The sequence below is a fragment of the Alnus glutinosa genome, chromosome 4 (genome assembly GCF_958979055.1).
Source record: "Alnus glutinosa chromosome 4, dhAlnGlut1.1, whole genome shotgun sequence".
Lineage (NCBI taxonomy): Eukaryota > Viridiplantae > Streptophyta > Magnoliopsida > Fagales > Betulaceae > Alnus > Alnus glutinosa.
In genome coordinates this window covers 14,829,213-14,856,150 of record NC_084889.1, presented here as the reverse complement: position 1 = coordinate 14,856,150, position 26,938 = coordinate 14,829,213, and the positions used below count along the sequence as shown (strand labels likewise).

The 26,938-nt window shown below is 37.7% G+C and overlaps 1 protein-coding gene and 1 long non-coding RNA gene across 6 annotated transcripts in view; both read right to left on the bottom strand.

The window, feature by feature from the left end:
* LOC133865268 (probable ADP-ribosylation factor GTPase-activating protein AGD15) overlaps nt 1–4,880 on the bottom strand; it is a 29,978-nt gene extending 25,098 nt beyond the window's left edge. For 2 of the 5 annotated variants that reach the window (XR_009899681.1, XR_009899680.1), the window contains exon 1: nt 4,468–4,877. Coding sequence is in view for 2 of the 5 variants with exons in the window: in XM_062301644.1 (XP_062157628.1) it covers nt 4,468–4,518 (51 nt within the window). In the remaining 3 variants the exon portion in view is untranslated. Of the gene's footprint in view, nt 1–4,467 lie in introns of all 5 variants that reach the window. The other 3 variants (XM_062301644.1, XM_062301643.1, XM_062301646.1) reach the window with 2 other exon arrangements.
* Nucleotides 4,881–7,535: 2,655 nt separating this feature from the next.
* Nucleotides 7,536–12,324, bottom strand: LOC133865293 (uncharacterized). Its single transcript, XR_009899686.1, has 2 exons — nt 11,908–12,324; nt 7,536–8,004 (listed from the first exon to the last, which is right to left on the bottom strand). It is a non-coding gene; the product is annotated as an uncharacterized LOC133865293 (long non-coding RNA).
* Nucleotides 12,325–26,938: the final 14,614 nt, after the last annotated feature.

Below are 26,938 nucleotides of genomic sequence, written 5' to 3'. Positions count from 1 at the left end.
TTATGGTTTTGTCTATACACATGTTTCTTACATACTCTAATATCATTCAGTAAATATAACAGAATTATGGGCGGGGCGAATCTGTTCCAAAGGAGCTTAGTGCGGCGGAAATAAGTGCAGTTGCAGTGACGCCTGGTGACAAGAGGATTCCAACGACAGAGTTAGGTTGGTAAATGTGAAGTTGAAGGAGGCAGAAATTGCCGAGAAGTGGGCTGACGCATCCATTTCAATTGGGTCATGTTTTGACACGATCAAAGAAGGTACTGGGGCGTCGACAAGGGTGGGTGTGGCACAGAAGACTACGATAGATGAGGTGGGATTAGCTCGGGAATATTCAGATAAGGCCGAAGGGTGTAGGTAGCATGGAGTTAAAACACTCAGGTGATTTGTTCTTCGTTTAAGGAGACTGTTACAGAAGTTGAAGGTGATGATGGCTCAGGGACTAGTTTGAATGGTGTTTTAAGGAGGGGATGTTAACAGGATGTTCTTCAACTCAGAATGAAGAATCCTGTCTCATGGAGAAAATTAGGGGGAGGGGACAGAGTATGTTTCGAGAGTTTGTTGATGGAGACGGGGTTAGAGGGCTTCTGTCAAGGGGGGTTTCTGAAAATGCTTAGGTGTCCATGGAGAATGAGCATGGGGAAGGAAGTATAAGGGGTCAGATTATTCAGGAGCTGCAGGAATATGAGTTGAATGGAATTGAATTGAATAACAAATTGTTACATTTATGTGGGGAAATGAATAATCCTTCATGGGCAATGGTGAATGTTGTTAGGGAGGAGTTTGAGGGGAGTGAACCACTGTGAGTCCATCCACTTGCTATGGGTGCAAAACAGGGTGTTCCAAATTTGGTGTCCTCCAATTGGTAGGTTGAATGGGTGAAGAATTTATGTCATGTAGTAGGGTTGTCATGTGATGGATTTGAGGATCAAATGTTGGCATTATTTTCTGCGATTGAAGCTAGTAGAAATCAGGCTTTTGCAGGTTATGCGTCAAAAGTATATTTTAAACCAGGGACAAAAGGTAACCGGGAGTTACAGTGGTTGGATTGCTCAATCAATTATGATAAGAAGGGAGGACAATCTAATAGAGGAAAGGAAAGCGGAGGGGATCAAATTGTTCATTCTGAAACCCAAGATACTCTCATGGAATGTCAGAGAGCTAAATGATTAGGATAAAAGGCTGAGAATTAGAGGGCTCCTCAGAGATTGGAAGGCAGACATTGTATGTTTAGTAGAGACATAATTGGGTTCTTTAGTCATCAACGTTTCCATGTCTTCTAACTCTGCTAAATAAAGGAGCATATAGTGCAATTCTATGATAAATTGTATTCTGAACAATTTACATGATGACCAAAGGTGGATGGTCTTTTGTTCCTTTCTATTGTTGCGAAAGAGAGTAATTGGTTGGAGAGAGATTTTGAGGAGCAAGAAGTGTGGGAGATGGTGCGGAATTTGAATGGTGACAAGGCACCGAGGCCGGATAGTTTCACTGTGGCTTTTTCAAGAAGTGTTGGGAGGTAATGAAAGAGGACATCATAGCATTTTTTGAGGAGTTTCATAGCTGACGGAAGTTTGTGAAGAGTCTTAGTGCAACCTTCATGTGACGTCCCACATCGCCTAGGTATGGGAATGGGATGTACTTATATAAATGTGTGTGTGTGTGTGTGTGTGTGTGTGTGTGTGTGTACCTATATATATATATATATACCCTTATTGACATAACGCGTTTTAAAGTCATGATGGACATGAGCCTATCAGAACTCCGCAGTTAAACGTGCTTATGCGAAAATAGTATCAGGGTGGGTGATCTTCTAGAAAGTCTGGTAAAGCCAAAAGCAGAAAATATTGTAATGTTCGGGGTGAATCGTTAAACTTTGTTTCTCTTATACCAAAGAAGACAGGAGTTGTGGATGTTAAGGACTTCTAGCCAATTAGCTTAGTAGGTGGAGTTTATAAAATTCTTTCCAAGATTTTAGCAAACAGGCAAAAATCGGTGTTCGGAAAAATTATCTCTAATTCACAAAATGCTTTCATCAAAGGTAGACAAATTTTGGATTCAGTGCTAATCGCTAATGAATGCTTGGATAAGTCGGATTATATCTTGGGAACCCGGAGTGTTGTGCACATTGGATTTGGAGGAGCCGTAGGATCATGTAAATTGGGAGTTCTTGCTCTGTTTGTTGATGAAATACAGATTTGGATAGCACATTGTATATTTACAGTGCAGTTTTCCACTCTTATGAATGGTTCACCATCCAAATTTTTTTCTAGCTCTTATGGTTTAAGATAAGGGGATCCATTATCACCGCTATTGTTCGTGGTGGTTATGAAGGCATTAAGTAGAATGATGGCTGCTACAGTGGATAGGGGACTTTTATCAGGATTTTCAGTGGGGTCAATGAACAATGAAGAGTTGTTAGTGTCTCATTTACTGTTTGCTGACGGTACTCTTTTCTGTGGTGCAAATTCCGAACAATTTCAACATTTGCAATGTATTTTCTTATGCTTTGAAGCAATTTGGGATTGAATATCAATTTAGCAGAATCAGAAATTATTCCTGTAGGCAAAGTGGGAGATGTAGAAAAACTAGCCAATATTCTTGGTTATCGAGTATCTTCATTGCCAATGAAGTATTTGGGTTTGACATTGGGTGATTTTTATCAGGCTACATCTATTTGGAATGGAATTATTGAAAAAATGGAACGTCAGTTGGCTGGATGGAAAAAAACTTTATTTATCTAAGAACGGTAGATTGACTCTAATCAGGAGTACGCTATCCAATTTACCTACATATTATTTGTCTCTTTTCTCTATTCCAGTGGGAGTGTCTAATAGGCTTGAGAGACTTCAGAGGATTTTTTATGGGATGATATTGGGGATGAGTTTAAATTCATTTAGTGAGTTGGGCAAGGATTTGTACTCTGATAAAATCATATGTGTTGGGAGTTAGAAAAATCGAACCCTTTTGGAAAAATGGTTGTGGCGGTATGCTATGGATAGAAAGGTATTATGGAGATTGGTGATAGAGACTGAATATGATAGCATAAGGGGAAGTTTGTGCTCTAAGGAGGTAACAGGTCCATTTGGAGTGGGAATATGGAAATTTATAAGAGGATGGGAAACATTTTCAAAATTTGTTAGATATGAGGCGGGTGATGGGTCAAATGTCAATTTTTTATATGATGTGTGGTGTGGTGATAGTCCGTTGAAGATATCTTATCCAAACTTGTTCAGTATTGCATGGAGAAAAGATGCGTAGGTGGCGGATAATTTGCAGTTTCGAGAAGGGAATATGCACTGGAATGTAACTTTTACCTAACCAATTCAGGATTGGGAGGTGGAGGTGGTATTATCTTTCTTTGAGAGGTTGTATTCTTTTAGACTAAGACAAGGAGATGATGATAGAATAGGATGGAATGCTTCCAAAGGAGCAAGTTTGAAGTGAAGTTGTTTTATTAGTCCGAATGGATCCCCTTTTTCCTTGGAATAGTATTGAGAGAGTCAAGGCTCTCTCACGGGTGGCATTTTTTGTGTGGACAATGGCCTTAGGGAAAATATTGATGCTGGATAATTAGAGAAAGAGGAATGTTGTGGTAGTTGAGTGGTGTTGCATGTACAAGAAGAGTGGGGAATCCATTGATCACTTACTGATTCATTGTGAAGTAGCAAGAGAGTTATGGAGTTCAATTCTTAATATGTTTGGTGTAGATTGGGTTATGCCTAGACGAGTGATTGATTTGTTGATTAGTTGGGGAGGACAGGCAGGGCATGGTACAATTATGGAAGCATGGAGGTTGGCTCCATTGTGTTTAATGTGGTGCCTTTGGAGAAATTGGAATGTTCGGAGCTTTGAAGATGTAGTAGAGACTTCAATGTTAGAGTTACGGAAGATCCTGATCAGCACTTTCTATACCTGGATATAGCACATCATAGTTTGCTTATTTCTAGTTTTGCGGATTTTTTGAACTTTTGTTTATCTTTTTCTTCATATTAAGGGTTCTCTTATATACTTAATGGGTTATAGAGTTGCGCCCATTTACACTTATTTAATGATATTGAAATTACTAATAAAAAATAAAAACAATCCAAAAATCTAATTGGTTTTGCATACGAATTCAAATCTGTCTTTCTTTTCTCCCTTTGTCGGTTTTCTTGGCTACTACTTTCAGGGTTTTCTAATCATAAGAAACTAATACTGCACAACGCATACAAGTAGTGGGTCCGATCCTAAGATGCACCATAACCCTGTCCCACCCTTACATTATTATTACCTGTGCCGTATAAGAGCAAATTCGCCAATTCCTCTATCACCAAAAACGAAAAAAAACAAAAACAAAAACAAACCCAACTGAATCTCTGATCTACTAGCCAACAACCAAGAAAAAATTTCTTTTTTTTTAAACGAAATTTAGAGAAACGAAAAAAAAAAAAAAAAAAGTAGAGAGGGAGAGAGAGAATACAACACCTTGGTATGCTTGACATTAAGCTCCTTAGAGACGGAGGCCTTCTCGTTCATGTTTCCCTCCCCTTCTCCCCTAATCACTTTTTAGATCTGTTTGATTCTATAAAATTGTAGACAGAGAAAGCGGCAGGCGCTGAGCGAGAATGATTGAAGCAAATTGAGGGGAGAGAGAGAGAGAGGGTGTGGGTGGACAGATTCAGAGGAAATCCTAAAATGACGGCAGCCATTCCAGCTAAGATGAGGATGCATGATTTGACCCATTCTACTCTTCTTCTACTCGCTACTAAACGACCATACCCATGCGCCCCTGCACTCTCGCTATTGTTATTGTTGGCGGGAATACCAGTTTGTTCTTCGCCACTCTTTGCTAAACTTTATTTTCATCTTTGTGCTAATTACATGTTTTTTAGTACCTGTGTTCCCTCCCCCCCCCAAAATGGTCGACCACCCTTAAATGGCCTTGAGATGGTTTTCGACGGCCCCCACCCCATGACTATTTGGGGGTAATCGAATCCACTCTATGTTTGAGCCACTTCATGTTTGGGCCACTCCTTAGCCAAAAATAGGGTTCGACCACACTTTTTGACCAATAAGGTTAGCTCGAGCCATCCAGTTTTTTTTATTATTATTATTTTTCATTTTTTAAAAAAGAATTAATTAATTTTAAAATAATATTAATGAGACACGCGACAGTTATTGATTGGTTTAATATGTCTCCTATTAAAATAATAAGCGAAAGATGTTGGAAGTACTAACTTCGCATTTAGGATCAAGACATAATCTACGATACTTTTAAAAACCGAGATAGCCATTTGATATAAAGTCTTACCGCAAGTACCTCGAAGGCATTTAACTCTTAATCTTTTAACAATTGAAGTAGGCCTCAACTTCTCTCTTTTTTTAATTCCCAAAAGGGGTTTAATTGAAAAGGCAAAAACCAGGAGTTAGTATAACCACTATTCAATAATAATATAACCACTTTAACCTGGAAAATCCCTCCGTCATAGAAATGGATAGATGTAAAAATATTTATCTACCACGAAGAAAAGATTTGCACCTACTTTCATAATCCTCATTGTGAGAAAAAGCTCAAGTTGATGGCTCTCTTTGTCTCTCACTCCCTCTAGTTTGCAAAGTATAAAAATCATTTGGTGTGCCCAGGGAGATGCTTAAGCAAATTGGTAGTTTGAGGACCAAACATGACATTTCTCAGTACATGGTGTTTTACCAAAAATGATTATTAATTTAGGGGCTTAAATAATATTTAATCCTTAAATAAAATAGCTATCAAGGTTACACCCATTTACAATAAGTTCTACGTGGTATAAAAATGTTCCGAAAGCTCACTTAGTGTGCCATTTCATATCCAATTAAGTACTTACTTTCAACTTTTGTTCAAAATCTTAACAAATTCCGATAGTGTGTTATATCATATTCCATATATATCGACACATGTCCAATTTAATTATCGACTACAAAAAAAAACATGTAAGAATTGCCACTCCACCCAAATCGTGCATATTTTAAAATAACAGAGTAATGGACCCAGTTGGACAGCAACAGTTCTTATGTACGCTGGATAGGTTTAGTTGACTTTCAATTTCTTCTTTGCTTTAATTTGGGGGGAAATTGTATCATCAGTCCCTGTAATTTGCCTAAATGACAAATCGCTCACTATAGTATTAAAATGAATTCAAAGATCCATGTGATTTAACTAATTTACAAATTCTTGTAATCAAATTCTGTTAAAAAATTTGACAAATTATGTTAAGCACCATGTCAACTCTATTAAGATGACGACACATGTCACTCCTAATAAAAAATATAAATATATAAACTTCAAAAATTATTTAAAAAAATTGAAAAAATGAAAGAGGTGCCTCGCAGCCACCATCTGACCTCTAGGGGTAGCCCAACCATCTCCCCCCCTCGATCTCTTTGGGGGTCGGGGTAGCCCGACCACCCCCACCCCCCCCCCCCCCCCCCCCAAAATCCATTTACGCCACCCCCGTCCACCTGCGCGCCACCCACATTGGTTGGGGGTGGCTGCCAGTTATTCTTCTATTTTATTTTATTTTTTTAAAATATATATATATATATATATATATATATATATATATATATATATATATATATATATATATATATATATATATATAGTTTTTTAAATTTGTATTTTTATTAAGAATGCCACGTATCATCATCTTATTGGCGTTGACGTAACAACTAACAAAATATGTTAAATTCTTTTAACAAAATTTGACTTCAGGGGACGATTTATAAATTAGGCCAACCACATAAATCTCTGAATTCATTTTGATATCACAAAAAGCGATTTGTCATTTAGATCAACTATACACACCAATGGCACAATTTTTCATAATTTGGGGGGGTGAAGATCTGCTTTACTTTGTGAAGGCAACGGCACACCTGTTCCCATGTCTATTTGTTTGACTTATTATTATCATGGCATTATGTACATTTTTAACTACACCTCACCAATTTTTTTTTTTTTAAAAAAAAAAACAAAAAAAAAAAACAAAAAAAAAAAACAAAAAAAAAAAAAACAAAAAACAAAAAACAAAAAACAAAAACAAAACAAGAAAATAAAATAAAATAAAATAAAATAAAATAAAATAAAATAAAAAACTACACCTCATTAGACGGTTATGTATCGGACAATTAGTTTGTGCCATGCAATCAACAAGAAAATTTATCTTCTTCCTCAAGATAATAAAGCATAAAACTAGGCTGATTGAAAAAAGTGAATAGGCTTTTTATACCGTGGCCAATTTTACATTAAAGATTAGAGTACTGCTATTTAGTAAATAATAAAATTATTATATGACTACCATACAACTGCAATGATGTGACAATAAAATTAGTATTTAGATCAACAATGACTTATAATAATAATAATAACAATAAATTAATGACTGATTTCCACTGTCATATTATCTTAGCTATATGACAGTCGTATAAGAATATATTAAATAGCATTTCTCTAAAGATTTAGGAAGGTACATTTTGGTGAGCCGCAATCAAGTCAGTAACGTCACGGTCCAAGCAAGTAAGCAATTTTTATGGATATGCAACAATCCACATTACACTGAACATAAATTATGTCCTGCATATAAATATCTGAGATAAAGGGGTCATGTTTTTATTGTATCCTACAGAGTCTTCAAGCCTTCAACTTTCCCTTTCTAACAAAGAGTTCAAGTGTCCTTATTAGCAGCTGGACAAGTGTGTACTTTAATCAACAATGAAACAGTTAAAATCATTGTGTGCTCATCTCTTAAACAGGGAACAGCTTTCAGACAATGCAGAGGCACATTAGCATCATAAATTGTGCACAATATTCAAAAGAAATTGTGGCCAAGGAAAAGATATAACAGAAGACATGCACAAAAGAGAAAGCAACTATTATACACCCAACTCTTTATAGCCTACAACCTAATAGGGCTCATGACTTACCACCCTTGAAAGCCAACTTCATAAACCAGCTGAAAAAGTTGTCAACTTCCCAATGAACAGAACCTGCATTGGCAATTTGACATTAAGAGTACAGACAATTTCATCCAAAGCAACGACATCAAAATTCTCTAGCTTGTTTGTAATTTTATAATCTCATTAATCAACTTTCTTGTTATTTTTGTCTCTGTTTTCGGAGCATGAAACACCGTGAGGACATAACCAAATTCATTCTCAATTTCAACAACACACCAGAGAGCAGCAGGGGCCAAGTAGCCCAATATAATCAAACACGGAGTATACGTAAATGGCTACCATGTATTTATCAAGTAAAGAGCTATAATGTGATATATCATACAAAGACGGGTGTTTACTGAAGTACAATATGGAGAGGCAGGTAAAACTTAGTCATGATCCCCATATTGACAATAGAATGATGAAAATAAGATCATTTATGATCATCTGAAATAACTTAGTTTTCTGTAATTGTATGACAAAAACATACATATTTCAAGATGAAAGATAAAAGTAATTTTGATTTACTATGAAAAAAAAAAAAGTGGAATAGTTCAACTCAATTATAAACAGATTCATCCAAAACAGACATAGTGAAACTGAAGAAATGCAGCACACAATTAGATACCAGCAAGTTGATATAAATTAATTATAAGATAATAGTAAGGAAGAAATCTCCTTCTAGGTAGGTGTTTCTCTTATATACTTCTTATGAACTTAGGTTGCGCTTTGCGCTTTTAATGATTCAATTACTAATAAAAAATAAATAAAAAAAACAAAGAGAGAGAGAGAGAGATAATAGTAAGGAAGAAAACCAGAATAAACTTAATAAAAAAAATTTCAATTTTGCTGTTCAGTGTCTAACTTCGGATCTGGTCCTTAGCATGACCTTTTGAAACTTTTGATAGAAGCAAGGAGTAGAATAATTGGAATATACACAAATAAAGTAGCTTGGCTCATGGTGATTCAATTCAGTATGGTGAGATCTCACTCTAATTACAAACACGTCCCTCCTAACTTTAAGGTGAAAAAACCTGGTTACAACAGCCACCAATCCTGCAGAAAGTGCTTTGGAGGTGCAATCACCTGGCCTATTCAATGAATTAAGAAACATAAGGTGGCACCAATCAAAGATACAATGAGATGAAGAAAACTACGGTGATTTGATCACATGAAACAAAGACCAAATCTATGCCAACAAGGAGGAGAAATTTGATTCAAGTTGAAAGCAGGACAAGGGCAAGAGCAATGCAAAACGAAATTCAATCAAATAGTGAAGAGAGACGTTACTGCCTGTGAGTTAACAAAGATTATGTCAGTACAGGCAGTTAACTGGAGAAAAATATATGCCCCTATTTACAGTTAACTGGAGAAGAAGGTGTTTTTGTAGCTGATCTCAATCATTTTGGACTAAAGGCTGCTGAATATACATTTAGAAAAGTAATATGAAGGGTACACGAGACTCTAACACCATACAGCCTCATCCCAAACACTTAAGACAAACCCCAATCTGCCATTCAACGTAACTTAGGGTGATTTCCAATGTGAGACAATGCCCATCATCTCTTTTCCCACAACCTCAATAACAACTTGCTAATCATGATCTTTAATAGAGAAAAATTAGCATAAACCTTGACCATCCAACATGATGAAGATGATACTAGGGGATAAGACTATGTTATTAAAAAGAGGAAAAGTATTTAAAAACAACCTTTTGTTTCTGACAATTACTCCAACCATAAGGAAGAGCTGTTTAGAAAAGAAAGAATCAAAACTACACAAATTTGACTTGCTGTAGATGCATTGAAAAATAAGAAATTATGAAGTAACTAAGAAACTGCATGTAGCATTTGAAAAAGAAAAATAAAAGGCAAAGAGAGAATAATTTTTTTTGAAAAGTAAATTTAGTCTTATTGAAAGCGTAAGGGGCCCCTAAGTACACCGGAAGTATACAAAATAAAACACCTAACTAGGAAGAGAAAAAAGAACAAGAAAATCGATAAAACTAAGCGGCAGTTGAGAAAAAAAAAAAAAAAAAAAAAAAAAAAAAAAAAAAAAAAAAACAACTGTCCAAAGATACTAAGTACGAAAAAAATGAAGCTAAAATATCCTCCATGGAATTCTCCAAATCCTCGAAACACCTAAGATTTTTTTCCTTCCAAACACACCAAAAGATGCAAATTGGCACCAGCTTCTAAATCATAAGGCTCCTTGGCCTTCCAGTATTCCACCAACAGGCAAACAAGTCGATAATTCTTCTAGGCATAACCAAAAACATACCAAATCGAGTAAAGAGAGTATTCCACAGAGTGGAAGCAAAGAGAGAATAATTGAAAATTATTAAGGGAAAGAAGTGACATACTTCAGCTGTCTGCAAGGATATGAGAAAAGAGTAAAGAAATTAGTTGAGTTTGATTTAAGAGGCTCAGCATATATTTCTTCTTATGCCTTCATAATCCTAATTCAGCACAAAATGTATCAAAAGAATTCAGCAACCTAATCAGCAACGATTAATTTTTTTAAATATCAATCCATTTTTAACCATTTGAATTTTCTAAAGGACTTGAAATCACTACACAACATTTAAAAAAAAAAAAAGTGGGTGGGAAAGGGTGAGGGTAGAGGTGGGGTGGGGGTTAATTACACTCAGCCCCCTCAACTAGCACTCATTTACCCATTGTCTCCACGAACTTCCACCTGTCACACTCAGCATTCTTAAACTAACAATCATTGGCTAAAAAAATCCCACCAAAATCGTTAAAACGGACAGAATACTGATCACATGCCATACACATGCTTTTTTTAGATGTGAGATGACAAAAATACCTGAATTTAGAAACTAAATTTACATAAATACCCTCAAAGTTTTTTATTTTATTTTTTTTAAAAAAAATTTTAAAAATGAAAAAGAAACCTCAAAAAATGAAAAAATAAATAAATAACAGAAAGGGCCACCCGAACCACCTCCAAGTGATTCAGGGTGGCTTGGCCAGTGGCCACCCTACATGTGTTTTAGGGGTGACTGAGCCACCCCAAAACGCGCTTGGAGATGGCTTGGCCACCCTAAGTCCCCTAGGGGTAGGTCGACAACAACCTCTTTGTTTTATTTTTTTCTTTTTGTTTGATGACAAAAGAGTCAGATCAGGCCTATAAACGCATGTGCATGGCACGTGATTGATATTCTGTCTATTTTAACGAAATGGGCTAACAAAATGATTCTTTTTTGCCAACGATTGGTAGTTTAAGCGTAGAGACATGTTACATGCACATCTCTTGTATATCTTTCATACATCACTTTTCTAAATCAACCATTGAATTTGTAGGACCCACATGTGGATCTTTGTGGGTCTTACAAATTGAATGGTTGATTTAGAAAAGTGATGTACAAGAGATGTGAAAAAATCATTTCTCTTGTAATTAACCTAAAAATAAATAAATAAATAAAACATGGGCTCCCTATATGAATCACATACATGTTTCATGGATATATTACTGACTCGACGATTATGCATGAAAGTTTTTGCTCAGTTTTATTTATTTCTACCAAAGATTTTTGTAGCACTCGTCAGTGTCTCTTATATAGTCTGGCGTTGGATTTAATCATGCTTTATCAATATTACAAGTGCAACTATTCTGTTCAAAAAAAAAAAAAATATTACAAGTGCAACTATGCCTAAAGTTCTAAACCTAATTGAAGGTAAAAGGCATTTTGTAAACTTTTACTAAAGAAATGGGAAATGCTGGGTATTTCAGGCACTCGAGTCGAGAGTGGCAAATGCTCATATATTGAGGATTACCCAATGAGTAAAACTAAAAGGTGCTGATTTTATTCACGGATTTCCAAGATATGCATCAGCAAGTTGTGTGCTCATATCAGGTCCATATCCATCAAAGCCACACACACACACAAAAATAAAAAAATAAAAATTAAGAGTGCCATTATCGACTACTCACACTCAATGGATTATTTTTTTTTTTCGGCCGCTTCCTGGGGCGACTTGGCGACAATGGAGAGCGCGTGAAGTCCAGATTGAAGCTCATCGGCCAGTGCATCATAGACCAGACGGTGCCGTTTCACGAGGCTCTGGCCTTCGAACTTTGGGGACACGATCTTAACGTTGAAGTGAGTCTCGCCTTCCGCTGTTTCTCGGACGGCAGCGTGGCCAGAGTGCTGGTACGACACGTCGTCGATCTCCAAAGCGGTCGCTTCCAGGGCCGATTGCAGCTTGGCCTTGATTCTATTGGCCCTCGATAGCACGACACTCGCTCCTCTCGAACCCATTTTTTCAGAGCCTCCCTTAGGTTTTTGACTTTTGGTTGATAACGGTACAAGGAAAATAAATCTTATGGAATAAAATCATATATCATACATTTTTGTTAGCGTCCTAAAATATAATTAAAGATTTGTTAAGACTGACATTAATATTATAAATGGTTAAATACATTTTTGCCCCATATAGTTTAACGATTTTATTTCTTGTTTCCCTATAATTTATCTCGTATCGTAAATAGTATCTTAGCTGTGGTGAAAAATGTAGGGACGGAACTAAGGGGAGGCCAGGGGCCATGGCCCCCCTCAATTCCAAAAAAAAAATTAGGTAAAAAAAAAAAAATCAGCCTGATGCTTACCAACAAATGTTGGCCCCTAACTCCTACCCATATGATTTTCTAGCTCTGTCACTAGAAATATGAATATGGTACTTCCATCTAAAAATTGACAGAAATTCACGACAACACCTCTAAGGTGTTGACATGTGTCCTATATATTAAAAAAAAACTGAAAATAAAAGGCTTTAAAAAATTAAGAACTTAAAATAATAAAACTTAAAAAAATAAAACTTAAAAATTGAAGGAAAAGAAAATAGAAGGGGGTGGTAGCCACCCCCTTTGGACAAAATAGGGATGACCGAAACCACCCCAAAAAGCCTTAGAGGTGGCCGAGCCATCTCCATGACCCTTGAAGGTGGTTCAGCCACCTGCAAGGGCCTAATCCCCTAAACCCTTTTTTTTTTTTTTTTTTTTTTTTTGCTCTTTGGCCTTGTGGTGGAAGTGGTCGAACTACTCCCATGGGCCACAGAGGTGGTTTGGCCACCTACAGAATGACCAGTCTGGAGTGGTCGAACCCACTTCAAGCCAAATAGGGGTAGCCAAGGCTTTTGGAGATGGTTTTGGCCACCCCCATTTTCTATTTGGGGTGGCCGAACCACCCCCTTTAGGCTATGGGAGTGGCTCAACCACCCCTTCTATTTTTTTAAAAAAAATTTAATGCTTTTTTTTTTTCAAGTTTTATTATTTTTTTTTTTTCAAGTTTTTTTAATGCACAGGACACATGTCAACACCTAAAAGGTGTTGACGAGGACTTACGTCAATTTTTGGACAGAAGTTTCATCTATGTTTTTAGCTAGAAATGAAGTACCATCTACGATACGAAATGAACCATATGGGACAAAAAATAAAGGCATTAAACCAAAGAAGGGTCAGACGTATTTAGCCCTATTATAAAATAGTTATGAAGTTAAAAATATAAAAATTAATAATTAATAGAGTCATACTGGGAGAAGGATCGTCAACGTACAAAAGTAGGTAGTACAAAATCGAATTAGTGTATTTAGAGAGGTAAAAGATGGTCATTTTATTTAATAAGGGTAAAATGGTAATTTGGAATGGAGAGGATTTGTTTATGTAATATCGGGTGTGTTTGGTAAACAATTTTGTAGTAGAATTTTTGTTTAAATAATAATAAGAAGTGATATAAATTAGAAAAAAGTTTAGAATTTTTTGAAAACAAAAGTGAAAAAGTTTATGTTTTTTAGTGAGTTTTTTGTATAAATAATAACAAAAAATAATTGATGTAATATAAAAAGTAGAAATGTTTTAAAGTGGACTTTTTTAGAAAAAATTGAATTGTTTGCCAAACGGTCAGGGCTGGCTCAATAGATTTTGAAGCCTAAGACGACAAACTTAGGTGTGGCTTTTTTTCTATTTAAATATTTACTTTTTCTTTTTCCAAATGACTTACAAAATTCATCTTTGTTAGGAGATATTTTTTTTTTTTTGAAATATAGTAATCTTTATTTAATAAACTTTAATCACCTAGGAGCAAAAGCTCCCTAGATATAGTTCCACAGATACAATTTGAAATTTCTTCAACCCAAACTCTATTTATGATACACAAAATAGTCTCTTTGGCTATGGTATGAGCGGCTATATTCGCATCTCGCTTAACATGTTCAATTCACCAAGATCGTGGTTGCCTCAACTCCAATTTAATGCGATCCACAATATGACCAAAGTTGCTGCAATTATGACCTATTGTTTTTATTGCATTAACAATCTGTAGAACATCTCCCTCTAGAATAATATCATGGAAGCCCATCTCTTTACATGTTTCCATAGCATGGAGAGCTGCCAACGCTTCAGCCACCTTAGATGTAACTAGAAATTCTTGGTAGTGCTCCACGCAACCAAGACAACCCCTTCAAAATCCCTAATAATAAGGGCATAACCAATTCGCCTATGCTTCTTATCCACAGCTGCATCCCAATTAACTTTAAACAACCCTGTGGGTGGTGGCTGCCATAAAACAGAGGGTCCTGGATGGATAGAGCTACGTCTTGTCAAATCTGTCCCAGTAACTCTTCTAAAGTCTTCAATGGAATGCTCGCTTCCCTGAATACTTGTTGAGGATGAGTAAAATCCCCTCCATGCACCAATCCATTCTAGCATAACCAAATTTTCCTTGCCATAATAGCTTACCATCTCTAGGTCTAGAACATCACAGCGACCCATAACTTCCTCAAAGATATGGAGAAAAGTGGAACCCCCATCCGTACCTTTTTGGAGTTTTTTGGGACCGCATACCCAGACATCTTGGGCAGATAGGCAACTCCAAAGAATATGTTTTACAATTTTGTCTTCTCGCAAGAAGATTGAGCAAAATGAATTAGTGACTATCCCTCGTCTGAGAAGATTCATCTTGTTGGGAGAAGATCATACACGCTTTCCACTTGAACATTTTAACTGCATTCGGATTTTTAAGGTTCTATATTATCTTCCAAACAGCTTCTCCAACGCCTTGTTTAGAGCTCCCACTATGCCAAATAGCTTGTAATTCCTTTTTTCATGTGATACGCACTTCTCACTGAAAACTCCCCATGTGATGTCCCTCTCCAAAGTAGGGAATCATTTGCTTGCATAGGACTCGAAGGGATTTGACATATAGTGCGAGCTTCATCTTCGAAAAAAGTATCATGTGTTGAGCTTGGAATTCCACCACTTAGCATCTAGGTCGATGAGCTCCATCACCCTTGCATCCATTGCAAAACCTCGACGTGGAGATTGAATAGAAAAAGAGATTGGAGTCAGGATCCATTTGTCACCCCAAATCCGAATATCTCGGTCATCCCCCACCCACCCTATGAGACCATTTTTAAGCACATCGCATGCAGACAATAAACTCCTCCAAGCAAAATATGGCCTTTTCCCCATAGTGGCCTCCATATTGTTGAATTTGGACAATATTTTGCCCGAATTATTTAAGCTGCCAAGGAAGTGGGGTTCTTCAAAAGTCTCCAACATTGTTTTGCCAAGAGAGCTTTATTAAAGTACACCAAATCTCTTAAGCCCAAACCCCCTTGGGTTTTCGAGACCCCAATTCGATCCTAACTCATCCAATGTATCTTGGCCTCATTCTCTTGGTGCCCCCACCAGAACTTCTACATTAACCCATTTATTTCTTTGCGAAAGCCAATGGGAAGTTGAAAAATGCTCATACTATACTTAGGGATAGCTCGAATCACAGCTTTTAGGAGGATCTCTGTAGCGCCCCAAATTTTTAGGACATAAATTATAATGGTTTAAATTAATTTTAAAACATTTTTATAAGGAGAAAGAATAACTACGATTATTTATGAAAATAAATATGTATTTTGTTTGCAATTTGATAAAAACTTAAAACAGACCTTAAACTTTGGAATAACGAAAACAGGGTCAAACGAACTCCGTTTTGGTCGATTCAAAATTCTGGACGCTCATCTTGAAGTCCTCTAGCTACCCTCCAAATTTCATAATTTTTGGACTTCATTTGATACCCGAAAACATCCGTGAAAAATAGGACCTCTGTTCTGGACGGAAATTCACATTATTCTTTAATGGGCTATCTTTGGACTTAACCCAACCCATTCCAATTGCTATCTACAAACCCAACCCACATTTCACATGTTAAATTCACATTATTCATTATTGGGCCATCTTTGAACTTAACCCAACCCATTTCATTTGCTATCTACAAACCCAACCCACCTTTGAGATAATAGTAATTTCCTTGAGTGAGAAACTAGGCATAGTAAATTGGTCTAGCAATGAGAATGGTTAAATAATAATAATAATAATAATGTTAGAATAATATATTAAAGTTGAGTGCATTGTGATAGGTAAATTTGAGTGCATTGTGGTAGGTAAGATTGAGTGCATTATGGTAGGTAAGTTTGAGTGCATTTTTGAGTGCATTGTGGTAGGTAAGTTTGAGTGAGTGCATTTTTGAGTGCATTGTGGTAGGTAAGTTTGAGTGCATTTTTGAGTGCATTGAGGTAGGTAAGGTTAATTCCCATCCATTGGATCAAAATGTGTCTACTTGATCCTAACCATTCATTCTCTTATAAATAGAACCCAAAATGGAACACAATACCCATCAAGTTTCACTCACACACACACCTAAGGCCAAGAGAGAAAATGGTGAGATTTGTGTAGTTTTGTGTGGTTTAAGGCTTGAAGTGTGAGCTAGGAAGTATTTTGGTAAAAGCTCGATTCCGATGCTAATGGGAAGTCCAAGTAAGGGAACCCTCTACCCCTTCAAAAATTATTTTATTACTTTAAATATTCCTTTATTTGCATAATTTCGATTTGATTCGGTATTTCAAATTATTTTGTTTACATGAAGAATTTATTTTAAATTGATTGAGTAAAATGATATTTTGGAAATTGTGATTTTGAGAATTTATTATTTTAACTGAGATGTGAAGTCAACTTTTTGGAATAACAATAAAAGGAGAAAAACATGAGTAAAAACCCTCCAACACGTTGCCCCTGGATACATGAGGAAAGAATGAGAAAGTTGTGTGAGAAAACTCTTTGAGTTATATATAAAGGAGAAATTGTTGAAAAGGGCACGTGTGTGGAGGAGTTTTGACAATTGTTTTGGAGATTTATAAAAGGGAGTTTTGACAATTGTTTTGGAGATTTATAAAAGGGAGTTTTTTGACAAATGTTTTGGAGATTTTTAAAAGAAGTTTTTGACAATTGCTTGAAGATTTTCAAAAGAATTTAACTCAACTGTTTTATGGTTGAGGATTCCTTACTGAGCATGTTTTTTTGTGCTCACCCCTTATTTTGTTTTTGTTTTCAGGTTATGAACAGAGAGACGTAGGTGGCCGGGATGGGATCTAGGAATGTATTAGGACATTTCATATATATTACCCCAAATTTTTCAGTTATTGTATTTTTACAATTTAATGACCGTTTCCGCATTTATTAAAACTCTGAGATTTTGAAATCACTACTATTATTACTGCATACTAGTTAAGATATTTGGCAGACCTTACGAATCTTTGCAGTTTAAAAGAGAAAGTGACGAACCTAACCCTTTGCGGTTTGGGGGCGTTACAATCTCCTTCCCTGATTGTGAAAGGAATTTAACCTTCCAGTTGTGTAGCCTGTTCCACACTTTATCCTTTATACTCTGAAAGCCCTGAGAGCGAGACTTCCCCACAAAAGTAAGTAGCCCAAGATACTTCTCACATATTTGCGTGACTAGAAAACCAGACAGCTAAGAAATCTCATTTTTCCTTGCTGGGCTAGTATTCTTGCTGAAGAAAATAGAAGTTTTAGCCTTATTGAGCTTTTGGCCAGATTCAATTTCATATTTCTCTAGCAACCTCATCAATCTGTGGCATTCCACAGAGTTTGCCTTGCAAAATAACAAGCTGTCATCTACAAGGAATAAGTGGGGACACCAGTAATACATCCTGACGTCTTTGCATGGTGAAGAAGAGAATTAAAAGCTTCAACGTACATAATGAAAATATAAGGAGAGATAGGATCCCCTTGCCAGATTCCTCTAGAAGGTACAATTCTACCCACTGGTTGTCCATTCACCACAATAGCATAAGAAATCGTTCGAATGCATGTCATGATATGAAGTCCCACTCTACCTTGTCACAAGCTTTGCTCATATCTAGCTTTATCCCCATATACCCCACTTTACCCCACAATTTGGTCTGCATGGAATGGAGCGTTTCATAAGCTGCCAGAATGTTATTGGAGATCAATCTTCCAGGGATAAAAGCACTCTAGTTGGCCGAGATAATACGGGGAAGCACCTCTTTTAGCCAATTAGCTAGAACCTTAGAAATCAATTTATAAATCACATTGCAGAGGCTAATGGGATGGAATTCTGAGACATGAGTAGGTTTTTTCACTTTAGGAATAAGGACAATGTTTGTGGCATTAATCTTTTCATCGAATTGTCCAAAATTGAGAAAACAAAGTACAACCTTACATACCTCCTCCACAACTGTCGCCTAGTTTTGTTGATAAAAACAAGACGCAAACCCATCAGGCCTAGGTGCTTTCAAAGGCTGCATCTAATTTAGCACTTGACTGATCTCTTCTACAGTGAATTCGAATAGGAGCTTTAGATTCATCCTCTGGCTGGCTTTTTTTTTTTTTTTTTTTTTTTTTTTTTTTTTTTTTTTTTTTTTTCCAACAGCATGAATACAACTCCTAATGTTATTTGGCTATGCTGTAGTGAATAAATGATGATAATATTGGACAAAGGCATTGGCAATCTCATCATTAGTATTACACAGCCTATCGCTTTCATCTTGAATTTGCACAATCTTGTTACCTTTTCTTCTCTGATTAGCGCAAGCATGAAAGTATTTGGCATTGCGGCCTCCATGTTTCAGCCTGAAAAATTGAAATGACTTCTAAAAGTAAAGTGTGTGCAACAAGTGTCAACAAAAATTAAAGCACAGCGGAAAGTAAATGACATAGAGATTTTTGTTGACAAAGTGGAAACTCAGTTAAGAGAAAAACCACTCCGGGGCAGCCAAACCCAGGAATTCCACTATTCAGAAGACAAAGCTAGATACAAGACAGTAACACTCACATGTACCGATGCAGTGGTCGTATCTTGATCTCTGACGTGTAACCCAACACGAACGCTTCCCAACCAGGTTCACCTACCTGAAGGAGTCTTCAATGGAACTCTAATGGCTAATCATGATGATCTCTCCAATAAAGCTGAGTTCAAAACTCCAAAGAGTGCCACTTAGAAGCTTAGTATGGTTTTGGGCAATGATGAGGTCTGTAGACCAGCGGACATAGCTTGAAACATACTACTCTCCCATGTGCTCAATCATACTCCCTGCGTCCGCCAATCATTTCATCACGTTACCTTTTCTTAGACTTTCGAGACCACTCTCCATCATCATCAGATCCTAACCATCATGTTATTAATATTATCATCATGATCTTCGTCGTCGTCATCATGTCTTTACAACGTTAGTGGGACCAAGCGATTGAAAAACAGGGGTGGGAGAGATTTCAGCAGTATTGGGGTGCCAAAATTATGGCCGAATCGCTCGTGCTCAACCTTGAATGTTGAGATTAGACGTGGGGTTGTCTTAGTGTTTGGGTTATCCTAGTTTTTAGGATTGACAGAGTTTGTTTCTTGTTTACCTAGTTTATAGGAGTTTGGTTATCTAGTCAATAGGAGTTGGTTCCTTGAACGTTGGTAGTGCCTATTTTCATTTTTTATTAGTTATGTAATTGCCTATATATAGGCTGTTTGTTGATCAATAAAGATATGTAGAAAACATCCATCCTCTGCTTTCACTAGATTTATTATACAAGCTTCTATCTTTTGTTTTTCCAATAGTGGTATCAATGCCAGGTTTGATGGCTTCCGAAAGTTTTGTACAGCCAGCCATTCCACGCTTTGATGGTCACTATGATCATTGGAGCATGCTCATGGAGAACTTCTTGAGGTCCAAAGAATATTGGACGGTTGTTGTTTCTGGAGTAGCAGAACCAGCAGAAGGTGTTGTGCAGACCGATACGCAAAAGACAGAGTTTGAAGGGCTGAAGTTGAAGGATCTTAAAGCAAAGAATTATCTCTTCCAAGTAGTTGATCGCTCAATCTTGGAAACCATTCTTTCAAGGACACCGCCAAGCATATTTGGGATTCCATGAAGAAGAAGTACCAAGGTACAACAAGGGCAAAGAGGCAGCAGCTTCAAGCACTTCGTTCAAAGTTTGAAATGCTTCTAATGAAATCAGGAGAGTCAGTTACCGACTATTTTTAAAAAACGATGGCAATTGTTAACAAGATGCAGATCCATGGCGACAAGGCAGAGGACATGACCATTGTTGAGAAGATTCTTTGATCCTTGACACCAAAATTTAATTTTGTTGTTTGTTCTATAGAATAAGCTAATGATGTTGGTGAACTTTCAATTGATGAATTACAAAGTTCTTTGTTGGTTCATGAGCAAAAAATTAACCAGCAAGATACAGAAGAACAAGCATGGAAGGCCTTCTCATATAATAACTCTACACCCAATGGAGCTTATAAAGGGCGAGGTAAAGGCAGAGGTCGAGGTAGAGGAGGCAGATACAATAATGATCATGAGAATCAACAACAACATCATCAGCATCAAGAGAGTCAATTTCAAGGAAGAGGTAGAGGACGTGGCAGCCATCACTCAACAACTTATAGCCCACAGTTAGCAGACAAGTCCAATGTTGAATGTTTCAGATGTCATAGGTATGGTCATTATAAGTCAGAATGTCAAACTAATTTGAATAAACAAAGTGGAGAAAACACTAACTTTGCAGAAAAAGAAGAAGATGTCTTTTGATGGTGTGTCACGTGAAGGAAGAAACTCAACAAAACATATGGTATTTAGACACTGGTTGCAGCAACCACATGTGTGGAGATAAGGAGGCATTCTCTGACTTGGATGAATCTTTTCACAGCTCTGTTAAGTTTGGTGACAACTTTATAGTTTCTTTTATGGGAAAAGGAAAGGTAACAGATCAAACCAAAGGAAATTCCACCCACACTATCGCTAATGTTCTTTTTGTGCCAGAATTAAAGACCAACTTGCTTAGTGTGGGTCAGTTGCAAGAAAAGGGATACGAGATTTCCATCAAAGATGGAGTATGTCAGATTCAAGATGGAAAATTGGGCTTAATTGCTCAAGTTAACATGACGGCAAATCATATGTTCCCACTTTATCTCCATAACACCACTCAGTCATGCCTCTCGGCGCAATTGAAGGATGGGGCATTGCTATGGCACTTCCGCTATGGGCATCTGAATTTTGGTGGATTAAAAACACTACATCAGAAGAACATGGTGATGGGTCTACCTAAAATTACAGCTCCTTCTCAAGTTTGTGAAGAATGTGTTGCTAGCAAACAACATCGCAATCAATTCCCACAAGGAAAACCTTGGAGAGCAAAGAAGGCATTGGAGCTTGTTCATTCCGACATTTGTGGGCCAATAACACCACATTCTAATGGAGGTAAAAGCTATGTAATTACCTTCATTAATGATTATAGTCGTAAAACATGGGTTTATTTTTTGCAAGAAAAATCTAAAGTCTTTGTAGCTTTTAAATGCTATAAAGCCCTTGTTGAGAAAGAGGTAGGCAACCCAATAAAAGTTCTTCGCATAGATCGTGGTGGAAAATATAACTCACGTGAATTTGTAAATTTTTGTGAGAACCATGGAATCAAGAAACAACTTACAGCAGGTTATACACCCCCAACATAATGGTGTATCCGAGAGGAAGAATCGCACAATTTTCAATATGGTGCAAAGTCTTTTGACGATGAGTGGCATTCCAAAAGGTTTCTGGCCTGAAGCAGTTAATTGGAGCATTCATATATTGAACAGAAGTCCCACACTTGTTGTTCAAAATATGACACTAGAGGAAGCATGGAGTGGAAGGAAACCTGCTGTAGATCATTTCCGGATTTTTGGGTGTATTGCCTATGCCCATATACCAGATAAGAAAAGGAGGAAGCTAGATCACAAGGGAGAAAAATGCATTTTTCTTGGTGTTAGTGATAAGTCAAAAGCTTATAAGTTATACAATCCTAGCACCATGAAAATAGTTATCAGTTGTGATGTGGTTTTTGATGAAGAAGGCACCTGGTCATGGAATGAAAATGATGTTAAAAAAAATATTCCAGCAGATTTTGATGATGATGAGAAAGGGCAGCAGCCTATGGAGACTGAACAAGACCAGGATGCCACTCAAAATGTTCCAGTAGCTGATCTTAGCCCACTTGCAGCTGAATCACAAGGGCCTCAACGTGATCGAAGAAGACCAGCATGGATGACTGATTATGAAGCCACTGGAGTTGACCAAGGTGATGACCCACTTACTCATTTTGCTCTGTTTTCAGATTGTGATCCTACCATTTTCAAAGTGGCTGTCAAAGAATCAAAATGGAGAAAGGCTATGGATGCTGAAATTACAGCCATTGAAAAAAATGATACTTGGGAGCTATGTAATCTTCCAAAAGGGCAAAAAACAATTGGTGTAAAGTGGGTTTACAAGACAAAGCTGAAAGAGAACGGTGAAGTTGACAAGCACAAGGCACGCTTGGTGGCTAAGGGCTACAAGCAAGAGTTTGGTGTTGATTATAAAGAAGTCTTTGCTCCAGTTGCAAGACATGACACAATCAGATTGGTGATTGCATTGGCAGCTCAAAACTCATGGCCTATCTTCCAGCTGGATGTAAAATCAACATTCCTCCATGGAGATTTGAAAGAAGAGGTATTTATCGATCAACCTCCTAGTTATGTGAAACTTGGCAATGAGCATAAAGTGTATAAGTTAAAGAAGGCTCTATATGGATTAAAACAAGCTCCACGGGCTTGGTATAATCGTATAGAAACTTATTTTCTAAAGGAAGGATTTCAAAAATGTCTTTATGAACATACACTTTTCATAAAGATTGAAGATGGAGGGAAAATGCTCATTGTTAGCTTATATGTAGATGATTTAATCTACATTGGAAATAATACAGTCATGTTTGAAAGTTTTAAGAAATCCATGATGGCTGAATTTGAGATGACAGATCTTGGTATGATGCATTACTTTCTCGGCATTGAAGTTGTGTAGTCCTCTACTGGAATTTTCCTTTATCAAAAGAAGTATGTGCGAGAAATCTTGGAAAGGTTTCAGATGAATGATTGTAATCCTGTAAATACACCATCTGAATTTGTTTTGAAGCTAAACAAAGATGATAGAGGAAAGAAGGTTGACGACACTCTTTACAAACAGATAGTGGGGAGTTTAATGTATTTGACAGCAACAAGACCTGATATAATGCATGTTGTCAGTGTGATTAGTAGGTACATGGAGTGTCCTACAGAGATTCATCTCTTGGCAGCAAAAAGAATTTTTCGGTACTTGCAAGGTACTACGGAGTGTGGGTTGTTCTATAAGAAGGGAGAAAAATCAGATTTGTTTGGCTTTACGGATAGTGATTATGCAGGAGATTCAGATGATCGAAAAAGCACATCTGGGTATGTTTTCATACTGGGGACAGGAGCTGTTTCATGTTCATCAAATGAAGCAACCTATTGTCACATTATCAACCACTGAAGCTGAATTTGTTGCTGCAACAGCTTGTGCTTGTCAAGCTATTTGGCTAAAGAAAATTCTTAACAAGTTGCATTTCAAGGAGGATGGGCTTACTTAGATTTATTGTGATAGCAGTTCAGCAATAAAGCTTTCAAAAAATCCTGTTCTACATGGTCGAAGCAAACATATAGATGTAAAGTATCATTTCTTGAGGGATCTCACGAATGATTGAGTCATTAATCTTATTTACTGCAAAAGTGAAGACCATGAAAAATTGAAATGACTTCTAAAATTAAAGTGTGTGCAACAAGTGTCAACAAAAATTAAGGCACAGCGGAAATTAAATGACACAGCGATTTTTGTTGACGAAGTGGAAACTCAGTTAAGAGAAAAACCACTCCGGGGCAGCCAAACCCAGGAATTCCACTATTCAGAAGACATAGCTAGATACAAGATAGTAACACTCACATGTACCGATGCAGTGGTCGTACCTTGATCTCTGACGTGTAACCCAACACGAATGCTTCCCAACCAGGTTCACCTACCTGAAGGGGTCTTCAATGGAACTCCTTACCTTAGAGCCGACCTCTAAGATAGACTTCAGTTTATAGCACAACACACTTGTAAAACAGCTTCAGAGGGATTGATGACTTCTCTGAGCTCTAATGGAATTCACACCCTTGGCAAGGCTTTAGAGGAAATATCACGTCTCTAAGCTGTAAAGAATTCACCATCGAATTCTATGTTGAAAGCATGCCTCAAGCCTCTTATTTCTAGGCTTTGGAAATCCAAAATCGACTAAAAAACGGAGTCTGAAACACGCGCGTCCGGACGGGAGCCTTGGGCTGTCCGGACGGGCCAAGTTTTACTTGTCCGAAAAGTATTTTGGAATTTTCTGCAAGGCCGTCCGGACGGGCAAATCTTTCCATCCGGACGCTTCTAGGGTCCGTCCGGACACTCAAATTACAACATTTTTTCTAAGCTTTCCAATGAAGCCAATTTCGTCCCAATCCGATATTTGAGTAAAGAGTTATGACCAAAATACCCGAGGGTGTCCGGACGGCTTGACCGAGCGTCCGGACGGTCAACTGCAACAGCCTCTCCAAGATAGCGCTGAAAGCTTCCATACCAAGGCCGCGTTCGGATGGTGTTGCCCTAGCATCAGGATGGTTGCACTTCGGCTGCACGAAATTACCATAATAAGGCTTGGAGCGTCCGGACCTTGAAGGCTAACATCCGGACGGTTGAACTAGTGCACGCAATTTCCATATATGAAGCTTGATCGTCCGGACCATAAAGGCTGACGTCCGGACGGTTGAACTTGGTATGCATGTTCTTGCCTTATAGAGGACATCGTCCGGACGGGATCACACATCGTCCGGACGGTAGCAGCCGTCTTCCCATAACTGTGTCTTGAGGCAGAAACCTTATTTCTTGTCAAACAATGAATGGCGTCCGGACGGTATAACCACGTCGTCCGGACGGATGCGCTGGAACACTGGGATTTTCTCGAACTCTGAAGAGCGTCCGGACGATTTGCCATTACGTCCGGACGGATGCAATCTTGAACTGTTCGAAGCTTCTAGACACTGATGGGCGTCCGGACGGAAAGATCTCGTCGTCCGGACGGATGTTGCTGACTGTGAGCGTCCGGACGGAATACCATGTCGTCCGGACGGCTGATAGGGAACCGAAATAAATCCTTGAAAACTTCACAGAATCTTCTCGAAGAACGTAGCTGAAGAGTAGACTCTGGATAAAGCAGCATCCCTGTGAAAGCAGCAACATTACATAGAAGTGATTTTGTCCAACAGAATGTAGCCAACACAAAAACTAACAGACCAGATTGCTGACATTCTAACCAAGCCTCTCAAATTTCCTGCATTTCAGAAGCTCAGGAAGCTACTTGGTATTTGCACTTCAAAGGATTACATTTGAGGGATGGCTATTCAAAGTTTCACTCTTATTAATCTGAATGTTATATTTGGAACATCAGTTTAAGGGAGGGATTGTTGAGATTAGACGTGGGGTTGTCCTAGTGTTTGGGTTATCCTAGTTTTTCGGATTTATAGAGTTTGTTTCTTGTTTACCTAGTTTATAGGAGTTTGGTTATCTAGTCAATAGGAGTTGGTTCCTTGAACGTTGGTAGTGCCTATTTTCATGTTTTATCAGTTATGTAATTGCCTATATATAGGCTGTTTATTGATCAATAAAGATATGTAGAAAACATCCATCCTCTACTTTCACTAGATTTATTATACAAGCTTCCATATTTTGTTTTTCCAACAGAAATTGGTGTTTGTGATCATGATTATTCTGTTCAAGCTCATGTCGGGGACTTGCCAACAAAGAAACAAACAAAAAGATCAAAAGTTGGACTGGACTATTGAGATTCGAGTTTAACAATTCAAACTCAATATGAGTTTAATAGAAATCATATTTGTATGGGACGACACAGTTCGGGGGGGAGCCGTTTTATGTGCCCAAAAAGACAATACGAGTTGAAGGTGCTGAAGGCGTGAAGCTTTGCTCGAGTCCTTCAATGGTGGTCGCGCTAGAGAGGCAGAGCGATGCGAGCAATGAGATCGCCACGAGAGCCAATGCGAGTTGCAGAGAGGTCACCATGGGAGTGAGAGAGTGAAATGGGTGAAAGCAGAGGTTGACTCCAGCCATGACATGTTTCTATTTCCCAAGGCGAAGCGTCTCAGGGAAGACCTTATGGGGTTCCTTGACAACTCGGAGCATATTCTGCAAAAATGAGCATATTCTCGTTTGGGTATTGAGGTCGTATTGGAGATGGAGATGAATAGCAACAGGGAAGAAGATGACGATGTGGCCTTCAAGTAAAACACTTTTAAATACAAAAAAGGGCAAAAGAGGAAGAAAAAATAAGAAAAACTCATGTGACGCGCATGTAAGGTGTTGACCGTCGGATTTAACCCCTCTGACTGATGGAAGGGGGGAAAACATATAACTTTGGTAGTTGGATGCTCTATTTTGGTTGAGTTGATAGTTCATGGGGGATTTGTGCAAAAGTTGGTAGTTCATGGGGAAAAAGGTAATTATCCCTAATTTCAAAATGAAACGATTTCCAATAATACTTCGGTAAAACTATTCCTCTTCTTCAAAACACATAAATATATTTATTTAGAACTATCATTTTTGTAATAAGGCCAGTGTAAACTATTACTCCCAGTGTACCAGGGTTGCACGGTCCTTGTGACCATGGCAGCGACTATGGCCACAGACTTACCCGTCAGCTAAACAATCAAAGTGCACTTAGTGTGACTATTGATGGAAAAACACATTCTGGTAGAGCC